Consider the following 20,674-nt stretch of genomic DNA (forward strand, 5'->3'; position numbering starts at 1 on the left):
CAGTCACCCCCACGAAGACATGGTATGGTCCAGACAGTGGCTGGATTTTATTCATAGCTGGAAGATTAATAATCGGTGCTGTAATTTTTTTTTTTAATTCCCCATAAACAAACAATCCAGTGTAAATGTCAGAAAACCGGTCAGACCAGGTAAAAAATAATTACTATGAATTCTCGTCACCGACAGTTCTCCAAACTCCAGTTCGGAAACTTTGCATTGTCTTAACGCCAAGACCATGAGCGGCCACCCATGAGTATTACTGAGAACATTCAACCAAGAACCAAAGCGTCCTCCTCCCCTCCAACAATGGACTATAGCGTTGCCCCGTCGCTGCTGCGGGGTTGGAATCCCTCCCGGCGGGGGCTGTTCAGTTCCCCTTGGGTGGTGACGATGCAACGCACCAGCAACGTGTCGTTCTTTATGAACATTCTCTGCTTTAAGGCCTGGATGGGCATAAAAGCGATAAAACCAAAGCCCTTAGGGTTGCGGTCAGTGGTGGGCCTCTGGAAGGCCAACAAGTCTGGTTTAGTGTCCATAACTTCTTCCTGGTCCTGAATGTTAGAGCCTTCAGACTGGTCCAAGATGGAGAGGCGGATGGTCCCCTGAAAGGGCCAGTGAAGGAGGTTGTCGTATTCGCCCTTCATGGTGTGCACGAAGAGGGAGATGCAGTTGGCGCAGCGAGGGGCGCTGGCCAACTGCAGGTGCACGCGGAGGCAGAGCTTGTAGCCCGGCTTCCCGGTGTAAAATGCAGGACTGTAGAGGACCACCGGCTTGTCCTCCTCCTGCTTCCTCAGGAGAGCGCTAAAGTGATTGATCTTCCATACAAAGACGCCATTGTATTGCTGCACTTCTACCTCCTCCAGCCTGTCTGACAAGTCACGGACTGTTTGCCTCAAGTCTGTCACCACGGCAGTCTGGGTTTCCATTTTGGCTATGAGCTCACGGATCTGATGGTCCTGAATGACCAGGCGGGCCTCCAGCTGTTCAATGGTCTCCTTCATGCTCTGGATTTGTTGGCTGGAGTCATGAGGGGAGGACATTAAAGAGGACGGCACGGCAAAGGAGGAAGGGGCAGGCTCAAACTGGTTGGGGTCAAGTGACACGCTGCCCATATTGGAGCTCGGTGTGAGGGAACTGCTAACACTTCTCAGGGTTTGTGCCATCATACGCATGTGAGCCTGAGTGAACTCCTGCAAGTGCCGCGCGAGATTGTTCCTCTGCATCTGCGGGAAGGAGAAGTACAAGAATATAACTGCAGTAATACTGCTCCTATGTACAAGAATATAACTACTATAACACTGCTCCTATGTACAAGAATATAACTACTATAATACTGCTCCTATGTACAAGAATATAACTACTATAATACTGCTCCAATGTACAAGAATATAACTACTATAATACTACTCCTATGTACAAGAATATAACTACTATAATACTACTCCTATGTACAAGAATATAACTACTATAATACTACTCCTATGTACAAGAATATAACTACTATAATACTACTCCTATGTACAAGAATATAACTACTATAATACTACTCCTATGTACAAGAATATAACTACTATAATACTACCTCCTATGTACAAGAATATAACTACTATAATACTACTCCTATGTACAAGAATATAACTACTATAATACTACTCCTATGTACAAGAATATAACTACTATAATACTACCTCCTATGTACAAGAATATAACTACTATAATACTACTCCTATGTACAAGAATATAACTACTATAATACTACCTCCTATGTACAAGAATATAACTACTATAATACTACTCCTATGTACAAGAATATAACTACTATAATACTACTCCTATGTACAAGAATATAACTACTATAATACTACTCCTATGTACAAGAATATAACTACTATAATACTGCTCCTATGTACAAGAATATAACTACTATAATACTACTCCTATGTACAAGAATATAACTACTATAATACTGCCCCATATGTACAAGAATATAACTACTATAATACTACTCCTATGTACAAGAATATAACTACTATAATACTACTCCTATGTACAACAATATAACTACTATAATACTGCTCCTATGTACAAGAATATAACTACTATAATACTACTCCTATGTACAAGAATATAACTACTATAATACTGCCCCATATGTACAAGAATATAACTACTATAATACTACTCCTATGTACAAGAATATAACTACTATAATACTACCTCCTATGTACAAGAATATAACTACTATAATACTACTCCTATGTACAAGAATATAACTACTATAATACTACTCCTATGTACAAGAATATAACTACTATAATACTGCCCCATATGTACAAGAATATAACTACTATAATACTACTCCTATGTACAAGAATATAACTACTATAATACTACCTCCTATGTACAAGAATATAACTACTATAATACTACTCCTATGTACAAGAATATAACTACTATAATACTACCTCCTATGTACAAGAATATAACTACTATAATACTACTCCTATGTACAAGAATATAACTACTATAATACTACTCCTATGTACAAGAATATAACTACTATAATACTACTCTTATGTACAAGAATATAACTACTATAATACTACTCCTATGTACAAGAATATAACTACTATAATACTACTCCTATGTACAAGAATATAACTACTATAATACTGCCCCATATGTACAAGAATATAACTACTATAATACTACTCCTATGTACAAGAATATAACTACTATTATACTACCGCATATGTACAAGAATATAACTACTATAATACAGCTCCTATATACAAGGATATAACTACTATAATCCTGCTCCTATGTACAAGAATATAACTACTATAATACTACTCCTATGTACAAGAATATAACTACTATAATACTGCTCCTATGTACAAGAATATAACTACTATTATACTACCGCATATGTACAAGAATATAACTACTATAATACTACTCCTATGTACAAGAATATAACTACTATAATACTACTCCTATGTACAAGAATATAACTACTATAATACTACTCCTTTGTACAAGAATATAACTACTATAATACTACTCCTATGTACAAGAATATAACTACTATAATACTGCTCCTATGTACAAGAATATAACTACTATTATACTACCGCATATGTACAAGAATATAACTACTATAATACTACTCCTATGTACAAGAATATAACTACTATAATACTACTCCTATGTACAAGAATATAACTACTATAATACTACTCCTATGTACAAGAATATAACTACTATAATACTACTCCTATGTACAAGAATATAACTACTATAATACTACTCCTATGTACAAGAATATAACTACTATAATACTACTCCTATGTACAAGAATATAACTACTATAATACTGCTCCTATGTACAAGAATATAACTACTATAATACTACCTCCTATGTACAAGAATATAACTACTATAATACTGCTCCTATGTACAAGAATATAACTACTATAATACTACCTCCTATGTACAAGAATATAACTACTATAATACTGCTCCTATGTACAAGAATATAACTACTATAATACTACTCCTATGTACAAGAATATAACTACTATAATACTGCTCCTATGTACAAGAATATAACTACTGTAATACTGCCCCCTATGTACAAGAATATAACTACTATAATACTGCTCCTATGTACAAGAATATAACTACTATAATACTACTCCTATGTACAAGAATATAACTACTATAATACTGCTCCTATGTACAAGAATATAACTACTATAATACTGCTACTATGTACAAGAATATAACTACTATAATACTGCTCCTATGTACAAGAATATAACTACTATAATACTACTCCTATGTACAAGAATATAACTACTATAATACTGCTCCTACGTACAAGAATATAACTACTATAATACTACCCCCTATGTACAAGAATATAACTACAATAATACTGCCCCTATGTACAAGAATATAACTACTATAATACTACTCCTATGTACAAGAATATAACTGCTGTAATACTGCTCCTATGTACAAGAATATAACTACTGTAATACTGCTCCTATGTACAAGAATATAACTACTATAATACTGCTCCTATGTACAAGAATATAACTACTATAATCCTGCTCCTATGTACAAGAATATAACTACTATAATACTGCTCCTATGTACAAGAATATAACTACTATAATACTACTCCTATGTACAAGAATATAACTACTATAATACTACCTCCTATGTACAAGAATATAACTACTATAATACTACTCCTATGTACAAGAATATAACTACTATAATACTACCTCCTATGTACAAGAATATAACTACTATAATACTACTCCTATGTACAAGAATATAACTACTATAATACTACTCCTATGTACAAGAATATAACTACTATAATACTACTCCTATGTACAAGAATATAACTACTATAATACTACTCCTATGTACAAGAATAAAACTACTATAATACTACTCCTATGTACAAGAATATAACTACTATAATACTGCCCCATATGTACAAGAATATAACTACTATAATACTACTCCTATGTACAAGAATATAACTACTATTATACTACCGCATATGTACAAGAATATAACTACTATAATACAGCTCCTATATACAAGGATATAACTACTATAATCCTGCTCCTATGTACAAGAATATAACTACTATAATACTACTCCTATGTACAAGAATATAACTACTATAATACTACTCCTATGTACAAGAATATAACTACTATAATACTACTCCTATGTACAAGAATATAACTACTATAATACTACTCCTATGTACAAGAATATAACTACTATAATACTGCTCCTATGTACAAGAATATAACTACTATTATACTACCGCATATGTACAAGAATATAACTACTATAATACTACTCCTATGTACAAGAATATAACTACTATAATACTACTCCTATGTACAAGAATATAACTACTATAATACTACTCCTATGTACAAGAATATAACTACTATAATACTACTCCTATGTACAAGAATATAACTACTATAATACTGCTCCTATGTACAAGAATATAACTACTATTATACTACCGCATATGTACAAGAATATAACTACTATAATACTACTCCTATGTACAAGAATATAACTACTATAATACTACTCCTATGTACAAGAATATAACTACTATAATACTACTCCTATGTACAAGAATATAACTACTATAATACTACTCCTATGTACAAGAATATAACTACTATAATACTACTCCTATGTACAAGAATATAACTACTATAATACTACTCCTATGTACAAGAATATAACTACTATAATACTGCTCCTATGTACAAGAATATAACTACTATAATACTACCTCCTATGTACAAGAATATAACTACTATAATACTGCTCCTATGTACAAGAATATAACTACTATAATACTACCTCCTATGTACAAGAATATAACTACTATAATACTGCTCCTATGTACAAGAATATAACTACTATAATACTACTCCTATGTACAAGAATATAACTACTATAATACTGCTCCTATGTACAAGAATATAACTACTGTAATACTGCCCCCTATGTACAAGAATATAACTACTATAATACTGCTCCTATGTACAAGAATATAACTACTATAATACTACTCCTATGTACAAGAATATAACTACTATAATACTGCTCCTATGTACAAGAATATAACTACTATAATACTGCTACTATGTACAAGAATATAACTACTATAATACTGCTCCTATGTACAAGAATATAACTACTATAATACTACTCCTATGTACAAGAATATAACTACTATAATACTGCTCCTATGTACAAGAATATAACTACTATAATACTACCCCCTATGTACAAGAATATAACTACAATAATACTGCCCCTATGTACAAGAATATAACTACTATAATACTACTCCTATGTACAAGAATATAACTGCTGTAATACTGCTCCTATGTACAAGAATATAACTACTGTAATACTGCTCCTATGTACAAGAATATAACTACTATAATACTGCTCCTATGTACAAGAATATAACTACTATAATCCTGCTCCTATGTACAAGAATATAACTACTATAATACTGCTCCTATGTACAAGAATATAACTACTATAATACTACTCCTTTGTACAAGAATATAACTACTGTAATACTGCTCCTATGTACAAGAATATAACTACTATAATACTGCTCCTATGTACAAGAATATAACTACTATAATACTACTCCTATGTACAAGAATATAACTACTATAATACTACTCCTATGTACAAGAATATAACTACTATAATACTACTCCTATGTACAAGAATATAACTACTATAATACTACTCCTATGTACAAGAATATAACTACTATAATACTACTCCTATGTACAAGAATATAACTACTATAATACTGCTCCTATGTACAAGAATATAACTACTATAATACTACCTCCTATGTACAAGAATATAACTACTATAATACTGCTCCTATGTACAAGAATATAACTACTATAATACTACCTCCTATGTACAAGAATATAACTACTATAATACTGCTCCTATGTACAAGAATATAACTACTATAATACTGCTCCTATGTACAAGAATATAACTACTATAATACTGCTCCTATGTACAAGAATATAACTACTGTAATACTGCCCCCTATGTACAAGAATATAACTACTATAATACTGCTCCTATGTACAAGAATATAACTACTATAATACTACTCCTATGTACAAGAATATAACTACTATAATACTGCTCCTATGTACAAGAATATAACTACTATAATACTGCTACTATGTACAAGAATATAACTACTATAATACTGCTCCTATGTACAAGAATATAACTACTATAATACTACTCCTATGTACAAGAATATAACTACTATAATACTGCTCCTACGTACAAGAATATAACTACTATAATACTACCCCCTATGTACAAGAATATAACTACAATAATACTGCCCCTATGTACAAGAATATAACTACTATAATACTACTCCTATGTACAAGAATATAACTGCTGTAATACTGCTCCTATGTACAAGAATATAACTACTGTAATACTGCTCCTATGTACAAGAATATAACTACTATAATCCTGCTCCTATGTACAAGAATATAACTACTATAATCCTGCTCCTATGTACAAGAATATAACTACTATAATACTGCTCCTATGTACAAGAATATAACTACTATAATACTACTCCTATGTACAAGAATATAACTACTATAATACTACCTCCTATGTACAAGAATATAACTACTATAATACTACTCCTATGTACAAGAATATAACTACTATAATACTACCTCCTATGTACAAGAATATAACTACTATAATACTACTCCTATGTACAAGAATATAACTACTATAATACTACTCCTATGTACAAGAATATAACTACTATAATACTACTCCTATGTACAAGAATATAACTACTATAATACTACTCCTATGTACAAGAATATAACTACTATAATACTACTCCTATGTACAAGAATATAACTACTATAATACTACTCCTATGTACAAGAATATAACTACTATAATACTACTCCTATGTACAAGAATATAACTACTATAATACTGCTCCTATGTACAAGAATATAACTACTATAATACTACCTCCTATGTACAAGAATATAACTACTATAATACTGCTCCTATGTACAAGAATATAACTACTATAATACTACCTCCTATGTACAAGAATATAACTACTATAATACTGCTCCTATGTACAAGAATATAACTACTATAATACTACTCCTATGTACAAGAATATAACTACTATAATACTGCTCCTATGTACAAGAATATAACTACTGTAATACTGCCCCCTATGTACAAGAATATAACTACTATAATACTGCTCCTATGTACAAGAATATAACTACTATAATACTACTCCTATGTACAAGAATATAACTACTATAATACTGCTCCTATGTACAAGAATATAACTACTATAATACTGCTACTATGTACAAGAATATAACTACTATAATACTGCTCCTATGTACAAGAATATAACTACTATAATACTACTCCTATGTACAAGAATATAACTACTATAATACTGCTCCTATGTACAAGAATATAACTACTATAATACTACCCCCTATGTACAAGAATATAACTACAATAATACTGCCCCTATGTACAAGAATATAACTACTATAATACTACTCCTATGTACAAGAATATAACTGCTGTAATACTGCTCCTATGTACAAGAATATAACTACTGTAATACTGCTCCTATGTACAAGAATATAACTACTATAATACTGCTCCTATGTACAAGAATATAACTACTATAATCCTGCTCCTATGTACAAGAATATAACTACTATAATACTGCTCCTATGTACAAGAATATAACTACTATAATACTACTCCTTTGTACAAGAATATAACTACTGTAATACTGCTCCTATGTACAAGAATATAACTACTATAATACTGCTCCTATGTACAAGAATATAACTACTATAATACTACCCCCTATGTACAAGAATATAACTACAATAATACTGCCCCTATGTACAAGAATACAACTACTATAATACTACTCCTATGTACAAGAATATAACTACTATAATACTACTCCTATGTACAAGAATATAACTACTATAATACTACTCCTATGTACAAGAATATAACTACTATAATACTACTCCTATGTACAAGAATATAACTACTATAATACTACTCCTATGTACAAGAATATAACTACTATAATACTACTCCTATGTACAAGAATATAACTACTATAATACTGCCCCATATGTACAAGAATATAACTACTATAATACTACTCCTATGTACAAGAATATAACTACTATAATACTACCTCCTATGTACAAGAATATAACTACTATAATACTACTCCTATGTACAAGAATATAACTACTATAATACTACTCCTATGTACAAGAATATAACTACTATAATACTGCCCCATATGTACAAGAATATAACTACTATAATACTACTCCTATGTACAAGAATATAACTACTATTATACTACCGCATATGTACAAGAATATAACTACTATAATACAGCTCCTATATACAAGGATATAACTACTATAATCCTGCTCCTATGTACAAGAATATAACTACTATAATACTACTCCTATGTACAAGAATATAACTACTATAATACTGCTCCTATGTACAAGAATATAACTACTATTATACTACCGCATATGTACAAGAATATAACTACTATAATCCTGCTCCTATGTACAAGAATATAACTACTGTAATACTGCCCCCTATGTACAAGAATATAACTACTATAATACTACTCCTATGTACAAGAATACAACTACTATAATACTGCTCCTATGTACAAGAATATAACTACTGTAATACTGCTCCTATGTACAAGAATATAACTACTATAATACTGCTCCTATGTACAAGAATATAACTACTATAATACTGCTCCTATGTACAAGAATATAACTACTATAATACTACCTCCTATGTACAAGAATATAACTACTATAATACTACTCCTATGTACAAGAATATAACTACTATAATACTGCTCCTATGTACAAGAATATAACTACTATAATACTACCTCCTATGTACAAGAATATAACTACTATAATACTACTCCTATGTACAAGAATATAACTACTATAATACTGCTCCTATGTACAAGAATATAACTACTATTATACTACCGCATATGTACAAGAATATAACTACTATAATCCTGCTCCTATGTACAAGAATATAACTACTGTAATACTGCCCCCTATGTACAAGAATATAACTACTATAATACTACTCCTATGTACAAGAATACAACTACTATAATACTGCTCCTATGTACAAGAATATAACTACTGTAATACTGCTCCTATGTACAAGAATATAACTACTATAATACTGCTCCTATGTACAAGAATATAACTACTATAATACTACCCCCTATGTACAAGAATATAACTACAATAATACTGCCCCTATGTACAAGAATATAACTACTATAATACTACTCCTATGTACAAGAATACAACTACTATAATACTGCTCCTATGTACAAGAATATAACTACTGTAATACTGCTCCTATGTACAAGAATATAACTACTATAATACTGCTCCTATGTACAAGAATATAACTACTGTAATACTGCCCCCTATGTACAAGAATATAACTACTATAATACTACTCCTATGTACAAGAATACAACTACTATAATACTGCTCCTATGTACAAGAATATAACTACTATAATACTACTCCTATGTACAAGAATATAACTACTATAATACTACTCCTATGTACAAGAATATAACTACTATAATACTGCTCCTATGTACAAGAATATAACTACTATAATACTGCTCCTATGTACAAGAATATAACTACTATAATACTGCTCCTATGTACAAGAATATAACTACTATAATACTGCTCCTATGTACAAGAATATAACTACTATAATACTGCTCCTATGTACAAGAATATAACTACTATAATACTGCTCCTATGTACAAGAATATAACTACTATAATACTGCTCCTATGTACAAGAATATAACTACTGTAATACTGCTCCTATGTACAAGGATATAACTACTATAATACTACTCCTATGTACAAGAATATAACTACTATAATACTGCTCCTATATACAAGAATATAACTACTATAATACTACCTCCTATGTACAAGAATATAACTACTATAATACTACCACCTATGTACAAGAATATAACTACTATAATACTACTCCTATGTACAAGAATATAACTACTATAATACTGCTCCTATGTACAAGAATATAACTACTATAATACTGCTCCTATGTACAAGAATATAACTACTATAATACTGCTCCTATGTACAAGAATATAACTACTATAATACTACTACTATGTACAAGAATATAACTACTATAATACTGCTCCTATGTACAAGAATATAACTACTATAATACTACTACTATGTACAAGAATATAACTACTATAATACTGCTCCTATGTACAAGAATATAACTACTATAATACTGCTCCTATGTACAAGAATATAACTACTGTAATACTGCCCCCTATGTACAAGAATATAACTACTATAATACTACTCCTATGTACAAGAATACAACTACTATAATACTGCTCCTATGTACAAGAATACAACTACTATAATACTGCTCCTATGTACAAGAATATAACTACTATAATACTACTCCTATGTACAAGAATATAACTACTATAATACTACTCCTATGTACAAGAATATAACTACTATAATACTGCTCCTATGTACAAGAATATAACTACTATAATACTGCTCCTATGTACAAGAATATAACTACTATAATACTGCTCCTATGTACAAGAATATAACTACTATAATACTGCTCCTATGTACAAGAATATAACTACTATAATACTGCTCCTATGTACAAGAATATAACTACTATAATACTGCTCCTATGTACAAGAATATAACTACTGTAATACTGCTCCTATGTACAAGGATATAACTACTATAATACTACTCCTATGTACAAGAATATAACTACTATAATACTACCTCCTATGTACAAGAATATAACTACTATAATACTACCACCTATGTACAAGAATATAACTACTATAATACTACTCCTATGTACAAGAATATAACTACTATAATACTGCTCCTATGTACAAGAATATAACTACTATAATACTGCTCCTATGTACAAGAATATAACTACTATAATACTGCTCCTATGTACAAGAATATAACTACTGTAATACTACTCCTATGTACAAGGATATAACTACTATATTACTACTCCTATGTACAAGAATATAACTACTATAATACTACTCCTATGTACAAGAATATAACTACTATAATACTGCTCCTATATACAAGAATATAACTACTATAATACTACCTCCTATGTACAAGAATATAACTACTATAATACTACCACCTATGTACAAGAATATAACTACTATAATACTGCCCCTATGTACAAGAATATAACTACTATAATACTACTCCTATGTACAAGAATATAACTACTATAACACTACTCCTATGTACAAGAATATAACTACTATAATACTGCTCCTATGTACAAGAATATAACTACTATAACACTACTCCTATGTACAAGAATATAACTACTATAATACTGCCCCCTATGTACAAGAATATAACTACTATAATACTGCTCCTATGTACAAGAATATAACTACTATAATACTACTCCTATGTACAAGAATATAACTACTATAATACTACTACTATGTACAAGAATATAACTACTATAATACTGCTCCTATGTACAAGAATTTCCTACTAATATTATGTGAAAGTTTGTGTGTTTGGATGTTTGTTCCTTAACGCAAAAATGGCTGAATGAATTTGAATGAAATTCGGCACATAGATAGTTTGTAACCTGGAGTAACACATAGGCTACTTTTTATCCATGTAAATGATATGGCTTCACGACTGTTATGAATTTATGTTCACATACCATATTATACTGCTCTTGCAGCAGTTTATCTCAGCCAGAGCTGTTATCTCTCTGTATAAACAAACACGCTAACCCTATGTAGATTGTCTACATACATTTGCATATTATCTGATCTGCTCCAGGCAGTACAGACAAACTGACATGGGCAAACACCATTAATTCAAATTGGCAGTTTGTCAATTTTGAACATGCCGGGAAAAAGAAAATCTAATTTGTCGCAAACAACGAGAGCTATGAAGGTAACCAGAAGTCAACAGAGTTCTCCTCAAGTGGAGCTGAGGGGGATCATCAACGTCAACAACACATACATTATATAGCGAGCTGCCGAGATGCCAGAACAATCACGGGCACAGCGCAAGGAACGCGTTCAGCGACAGGCCAGCTTGACAGCTGTCGAAATACCGGAGCAGGTGGATCACCAATACTAACAACACACATTATATGGCGTCCGAGTGAGCTTTTTTTACCTTTTCTTTACATCCAAAGTGACTATAGGTACACGGGATCGGAGCCTTGTAGCAGTCCATGTCGTAGTGATCGGACATCTGAAAAGAAGGAAACCAGTCATGTATGCGGTATAATAACTCCGACTCTATGATCTTTGTAAGGGCGGGGTCACTCCTGCGCCCGATCTCTGTTTTGAGGTTTCTGGAAAAAGGGTAGAAATTAAAAAAAAAAAAAAAAATACGCAACTCGCTAAAGAATTGGACAAGTCTTTCGTACCTGTTTGCGGGCGAGGGTGGTCTGGCAGTATTCGCAGGTCACATAGGCCAGGGGGCAGGTCTGTTCGTGTCCCTGTAGTGGAGATGGCAGAAATGAGCAGTGAGGATGTATGGCAGGTCAGGGCTTTTTGGGGGTGCTAAGCCGCTAGCGTCCGGGGGATTAGGGGCCCAGACTACTGTATCATACCGCCATTCCTGAAACCAAACCTGAAGATGTCTGGTGTCTGCTGAGAGACATTGGCGCATGCGCACTGAAATGAAGCATGCTCACTGCACAATGCGCATGCGCCAGACACCAAACGGGAATCCGGACCCGAAGCGAAGGATACAGAGGTTTGGGACCATAAATCCTGACACACTGGAGGCTTAATGGTCCATAACAGCCTGAGAGGTTCCCAATAAATAAGAGGGCCATGTACATAATGACTGTAGGGGACACAACATATGTACCGCCCCCAGCTAGCAGACATTTCGAGCTCTCCTCTCACCATCCTCTCCTCGTAGGGCAGCTCCATCACGCAGTTCTCACATGACACCAGACGTCGGGGGCACTCCGCCTCCATGTGCCGCTGGAGCTGTTTTTTCTGAAACTGCTGCTGGCACAGGCCGCAGTCCACGCTGGCAAACTCGCAGACCGTCAGGTGATGCTGCAAAGAAAGAAACGGCACGTGGCCTGTAAGCCCCACATAGGGAGGAACCGGGGAAGGGTTAATAAGTGACAGCTCACTGTATTAAAGGGGTTGTCCGGGACTTAAAGGTAATGGATACCGATGATACAGAGCGGTCGGAGTCCAACACCCAGACCATACACCAATCGGCTGATCCTGAAAGCTGTGTATAAGGTATACGGATGGACTCAGGCCTGCTCCTATTGCTGTGACCTCCATTACAGATCCCTGTACACTGTATATATGTATTCCGGGCTGTATACTGTACTGCAGCCCACCGTCATTCACTTGAATAGGAGCATATACCTAATACACAGCGTCCAGTAGCCGAAACGTGATCAGGAGGGGGTCAGACCCCGGCTAGTCCCATACTCATGACCTATCCTGTGAATGTGTTAAGTTTTGGACATCCCCTTTAACGGAGTCACAGGTCACACTTGTCACAAGTGCTAGGAGATCCAGGCGTGAGGCTAAGGTCCTGTTTTGCGACTTCTTGCAGCCACCACTAGTGGGAGCTCCATGTATACTTGAAAGCTCCCTCTACTGGTGGCTGAAGGAAGTGAGAACATTACAGGCCCAAAGCCTGAGGCTTCACTACTGAGAGATTCTGATCTTCATTCACTCCCGGGACAAGCAGACGTGTGATCTGTAGGCTAGACTATGGGATCCACTAACCTCCAGGTTCCTCAGCTCCATCTTGGTCACGCAGTCCTGACTGGGACATTTCACGGTGAGGGAAAGAATCTCTCTTTTGGCAAAGTTATCGGGGAAGAGCTGGTTCTCCAGGAGGAGGTCATTGTCCACCGGGCACTTGGGTCCGGCATCCCTGGCGGGCAAAGCAAATGGAGAGAATGAGATTATAGCATTGACAGTAAACTGGGCACGTGCAGAGACCTCGCCGCGCTGGCTCCATACAGGTAGTGCTGCAGGGAAACAGTCAGCAAGCAGGTTTACTTGAGAGGAGGGATGAATTGCTGCAACACCCTGCGCCCTACATTTATGGCGCCGGGCCGAGGTCCTCGCCACACGTCCAAAATAAGACAGACATCCTCTAGTAGGGAATATCGACCTGAGACCCCCATCAGACCCTTAGGTCGTGCACAAGTTATGTTTATGTTACACCCCCTTTAAGACGAGGTCCCCGAATGACCCATCCGGGTGGTTTAGAAACTTGCAGGGGAAAATCAATGTAAAAAGGCGGCAGAGATTTCGACCAGCGCCCCCTCCCCTGTATTTCCTCCCCAACACGTCTGACCGCTGATCACATCTCTGCAGCCGACACGTGATGGGCCGTAAACAGGACGCCGGGGGTGAAAGTTGACAACTGTTTGGGAGGACGATGACTTATGGTGGTAGAGGAAGGACAATCCGCTCATGGAAATAGCCGGGGGCGCTGACACGTGGGGGCGCGGGTTTATTCACCTGCTTCCTCCAGCTGAGGGGGTGTAGAGGTTTATCGGAGTTCAGAGTCGGCCCATTTCCTATTCGACTTCCTGCAGTATCCCTGCTGATTGTAATACCGCACCCACAGAAGAAGGCGGCGGTGACGAGAGGAGGCGAGCGGCGCGGCGCAGACCGGGGACTGTGGTCTCGGCTTATTTGCCTTAAATGCTAAGAAGTCTCCGCCGAGCGACAAGAGCTGAACAGGGGGGAAATGGCGCAAACGCTTCAGGACGGTCACACCAGGGAGGGGGGAACTGCTGAGAACTGAAAAGGGGGGTTATCTGGAACTAAAACACTGATGATTTTCATTGGTCACATGGTGTTCTTGCAGCTCAGTCCAATCCAACTGAATGGGGCTGAGCTGCAATACCAGGCACAGCCACTATATAATGTACGGCGCTGTGATTGGCAAGTAGTGAAGAGGGTGCCGGGTCTTGGGCCACCACCGATCCGGAGTATAGGCTCTCAATATTGGGGAAATTGGTGTGGATTTTATTGCGGATTCTGGGACAACCCCTTTAAGGGACCGCTCATCTGAGCCTAAAAAGTGACTGAAAGCAGAAGTGGAGGAAATGGAGACAGAACTGATGCTTATAGTTTTGGAAAACCCTTTAAGGCTGAGTTCACACGGGGTATGTTGGTCACGATTTTGAGGCCGTATCCGCCTCAAAATTCTGACCAAAAAGTCGCCTCTCATTGAAATCAATCAGTTCTTTTTTTCCGGTTTTTGGTTTGTTTCGGCTTCCGGAAAAAGAAGCGACATGCTCATTCTTCAGGCCGCTTCGTCTCGCAATTCCATCTGAAGACACTCCCTATTCATTTGGGCCTAATCCAGAGCGGAGGGCGCGACTCGATACCAGTGCACTGAACCAGCATCCAGTCGTGGCTACCCGTATTTTGGACCGGAACCTGAGCCGGCCTCCGCCCAAACCAACAAACCCCGTGTGACCCGGCCTAAAGGGGATAAATCCTAAATATCAGATCAGGGGGAAGCGGAGGGTCCACAACACTTGGCACTCCCACCAGTCAGCTGACCACAAGAACCGCGGCCACCATCTAGCACAGAATATGGAACCGGAAATGGACCGCTCTATTAACCGTGTAATGTCCGCTCAAAATTACAGGGGGAACAAGGAGCACGTCTGCCTCTGGTGCCGTACAGTGTGCTTACCTGTGGTGGTCCCGGGTGTCAGACCCCACTGGTCTGCTATCATTACTGATGCCAGGGGTGGGTCACCAATGTCTAAATTTCGGAAGTCCCCTTTAGCTTAGAGACGTGATGAGCGAAAGTGCTGCGACACTGCCATCCATACGCTGTAAACCCAAGCATATCATGGCTGCTTCAACTTCACAATGGGAGCCAAGCCACGTGCGGGTCTGCCGCCCACAAAAAACACCCAAAATCAGGTGGGTTTTTTTTCCCCCCACACTTTGCAGTAGAAAACGCTCCGCAACGTCCCTCTGGGCATTCAGCTGTGCGTGACCTCACCCTTAAGGGGGCTCCTTCATTCACAGTTTCCATAGGGTCAGTGATTGTTCTCAAGATCAGTCCAAGATGTGGACATGCCATAATGGTCTGTGATGGAATAAGGGACCTTTCCCCACCCCCATCACTTTGTATCCTTCAATAGGCTCCGCTCCACTGATTCTGGCACAGTTGGAATTTTTTCTCTAGCCCCCACCGTTCCTGAGCAATACTGCTGTTCGTTTCCGCACAGTTAAGCTCTCTACTGCCAGGTGGGCGTGTCCCAGACTACCTGCTCCAGATCAGGACCGCCCACCGGACAGGAGAGAACCTAATGGTGTTGAAAGTAACAAATGATTGCTCAGGAACGGTGGGGGCTAGAGAAAAAATTCCAACTGTGCCAGAATCAGTGGAGGGGAGTCTATGGAAGGATGCAAAGAGTTGGCACTGTTGAGGGGTCCCCTTTAAAATGAGGGCAGGGTATAACTAACACAGCCACTCACAGAAAAACACCCAGAAACTTTGTATTTGCTAAAGCAGAAGTTTTTGTTCTTCCTCCCTACTGAGTCTCAAACGTGGAGCGTCTGAACACGTACGGTCAGAATGGAAATATGAGGCTGTGGTGAGTGTGAGGTCACGTACCACGAGCCCGGAAAATTATCTGAATCTCACCGCTCGCGGAAACAGTCAGGGTCGTATCGGTGAGGACAGCGAACCTACCTGATAGACTTGAGGATGCAGGCCTTACAGAAGCGGTGCCCGCACGGCGTCTGCAGCGGCTCCCTCAATGCCATGAGGCAGATGGGACACTCGTACTTGCTCTCTAGCGGGGGGTCAAACTCCACATCGTATCCTTGCGTCTCCTCGATGCCTAGGCTGGAGGGGGTCCCCCCGGGGGTCTCCACGGAGGGGCTGGTGACATCTTCCTTGGCGTTCACCGAGCAGACACTGGCCATAGCTCCGCAACAAGCGTCGTCCGAATCCCACATGTCGAAGCTGCCGGAGTTCACGAGACTCATAGTAACGCGGCGTCCGGAGGTCTCTGAACCATCTAATAGGGGAAACAGATCAGATAAGTCAGGTTCTTATTCCTTCCTATCCTGCTAAAACTCCAATCAGTTCCTAGCTCTCGTGATGAGTGAGGGTCACAGCTCTCGGACCCCTCACCACCCCATTAAAGGGCATGTCGTATCATCCGATGGCCTTTAACGGGACAAGCCGACTTCACACAGCTGAGAGTTTGTTACAATGTTACCAATACAATCCTTGTTTGACTCCGGATCGATCTGTTTTCCCTGCACTGATACAAAGTAGCAAACTATCAGCACAAGAGACTCTGTTCACACTGCTGCCATCATGACGAACCTCAACTAAGTTGTTGCAGTCGGTCAGGATTCGTTGGGATCTAATAAGAGAGCAAACCATGCTGATGTGTGAACAGAGCCATAGACCACCTACGCTGATACACTGTAACAGGCGCCTTTACAAATACAGCTGCAGCGGAACTACAAGTCCCAGAATGCTATGGGGCAGGCTGTCTCGGCACGCTGGGACTTGTAGTTGCATAAGTAGAATAAGCATGACCTCATGAAATTCCACGACTGCTTTCCATTTCCATCCCGACATTCCAGCGGCAGCGGCCAGGCGGGAGTTAATCAGTCACTACCATCACCCATGGCCCATATCTACAGACCGACCCGCCATCTGGGACGTGTCAGACGAGGGCGCAAAACGCTTTATGGAGGAAGGACGGTAAATTCCTGCTCGCCATAAAACTGGGAGATAAAAACCGCCAAAGATGGACGCCCAGAATCTAATCAGTGCAGCAATGTAAGGGTTAATTAATGGAGTGCACCACGCCCCTGTCATGGGGGGGGGGGGGCAGCACCATAAGGGAAAATAATGCAGATTTTTGTGCAGAAACGTTCAACTTTTTCATGCCTTGTAACCCAAGGAGCAGCCCTGTGACCGACCTCCCACGTTGCGATCTAAACACTGCCGTTTCTGACGTCCCCACCGCTCCCAATCCTATACGGGGGCATCGCTGTGGGATTCAGCCTCGGCCCCCCTGACTGTTTAACCCCTTAGATGATGACTCGCGAAACGGTTAAGCCCTCTCTCCCCATGTGATCATCCAACAGGACTTGGATAAGGATAGGGTTAAACGGCGACACCTGTCATGCTACCCAAAAGCGTTGCCCTGCGAACCCGCCGATCTTCATTTGCACGATGGGAGTTGCGTCCAAAGTTGCCAGTTAACACTGCACTGATGTTCGTGCAGAAAAAAACCCAAGGCCGGTGATGTCACATGACCATAATTTTGATGGAATCTGCAATGGAGGCTCCTAATACAAATGTGAATGAAGCCCAAGATTTACCAAAACTACAGGAAAAGCAGAGCTGTTGCCCATAGCACCAATCAGAACACTCCTTATGGAAGACCCGGCGAAAGAGCTGGAATAGGATTGGTTGTTATGGATAACGGCTCCGCATTTCCACTCGGATTAGTTTCCGTGCGTCATCCCTTGGCGCTAATTCTTAGAAATGAGCACATCAAAGTAAGGTCCCTAGTCACACTGTACAATTGCTTTATACTGCCAGAAGTGGGACATGTTCATCGTGATAAAAAACACTAGAGATTATGGGAAAGCCTCCGATCATTATAACAGCATGTGCGCAAAAGTATGGCTTCCTTAAAGGGGTTGTACAGAGACGCAACTGTCATGGCACAGACCTTTATTGACCCGCTCAGACCCCCCTGGTCCAGATATAGGAGGATCCACAATCCCCATCCAAAGTTACAGCCATGTGAAGATCACTCAGCTCCGTCCCATAACACGGGTGACAACTTCTATGGTGGGAGCGGGCTGGACCACTCACAGGCTCACTCAGGGGTGTCCCAGGACTGAACCATTATGAGTTCTAAACGTCCGTACACCACTATCAGACGTCTAGAACACCTTTAACGACTCCGTCGTTACTTTACGGTCGTGTTGTTGTTGTGACTCTACAAGTAGTTTCACAGCAGTGACCGGCAGGGCGAGCTGTCATTCTATTACACTAGGCCTGTCACAGTCCTCGGTGTCCCCCCCGGTCACTTACCTGCTCTGCCTCCGTCCCTCTCCCGGTTTCGCTCTCGGCTGACACTTCCTTCTCTCAGTAGTAACTCCCAGGCTGACGTGCCGCCCCACGTGACGGAGAGCACGTGACCAGTCCGGGAGCAGGGGAGGAAAGTAGTCATGTGACCTCAGGGATCACGTGACGTAGACTAGAGGCGGGGGCGAGAGGGGTTACTGGTGACCGGAGAGACCGGGGAGAGATAGAAAATCTAGTGATAATCGCCCAATTGCCTGTAGTAACCAATCAGGTTGCTGCTTTCATTTTCCGAAGGGCTTCTCATAATTGAGAGCGTGAAGATGATTGGTTGCTTTAGGTAACGGCCTCTGATGAATGAGAGCTGGACTCTGATTGGATGCTATTGGAGACCACCTCATAAAAAAAAAAATGCAAGCTGGAATCTGATTGGTTGATAGCGTCTGATAAATGATAATATGAAGCTGATTGGTTGCTATTGGGTACAATCACATATAAATGAGAGGAGGCTCCTGCAAAAAAATGGCGACCCCCAAGATTGGTCAGATCTCCCGGGCTGCTGATGTCAGCACTTTATGGATCGATCATCGATAGCCGATTATGGGGGCTCCACCGATCAGCTGGATAAACCGGCCACAGCAGTCAGATGAGCGCCGCGGCCTCTTCACTGAATACCAAGCACAGCGCCAGACATTGTATTGTGGCCGTGCTTGGTATTGCAACAGTGCCACATCCACTTGAGTGAGACTGAGCTGCTGCTGAGCCATG

At 38.6% G+C, this 20,674-nt stretch overlaps 1 protein-coding gene across 1 annotated transcript; it reads right to left on the reverse strand.

Moving 5' to 3' along the window:
- Window positions 1-16: 16 nt before the first annotated feature.
- On the reverse strand, window positions 17-20,008 carry TRAF6 (TNF receptor associated factor 6). Its single transcript, XM_075281051.1, has 7 exons — window positions 19,916-20,008; window positions 17,534-17,864; window positions 14,581-14,731; window positions 13,726-13,884; window positions 13,239-13,310; window positions 12,983-13,060; window positions 17-1,223 (listed from the first exon to the last, which is right to left on the reverse strand). The coding sequence occupies exons 2-7, from the start codon at window positions 17,830-17,832 to the stop codon at window positions 312-314; spliced, it is 1,671 nt and encodes a 556-aa protein (XP_075137152.1). The 5' UTR covers window positions 17,833-17,864; window positions 19,916-20,008; the 3' UTR covers window positions 17-311.
- Between the last annotated feature and the right edge of the window lie 666 nt (window positions 20,009-20,674).

Source organism: Leptodactylus fuscus, chromosome 7, assembly GCF_031893055.1.
Source record: "Leptodactylus fuscus isolate aLepFus1 chromosome 7, aLepFus1.hap2, whole genome shotgun sequence".
Classification (NCBI taxonomy): domain Eukaryota; kingdom Metazoa; phylum Chordata; class Amphibia; order Anura; family Leptodactylidae; genus Leptodactylus; species Leptodactylus fuscus.

What these genes read in the sequence shown, in the direction of transcription:
- TRAF6 (XM_075281051.1), bottom strand. Translation starts at nt 17,832, where the DNA reads ATGAGTCTCGTGAACTCCGGCAGCTTCGACATGTGGGATTCGGACGAC. An exon ending in TGCCCTACGAGGAGAGGATG is followed by an intron (nt 13,311 to 13,725) that starts GTGAGAGGAGAG and finishes TCTCCACTACAG; the next exon opens with GGACACGAACAGACCTGCCC. An exon ending in ACTTTGGATGTAAAGAAAAG is followed by an intron (nt 1,224 to 12,982) that starts GTAAAAAAAGCT and finishes TCCTTCCCGCAG; the next exon opens with ATGCAGAGGAACAATCTCGC.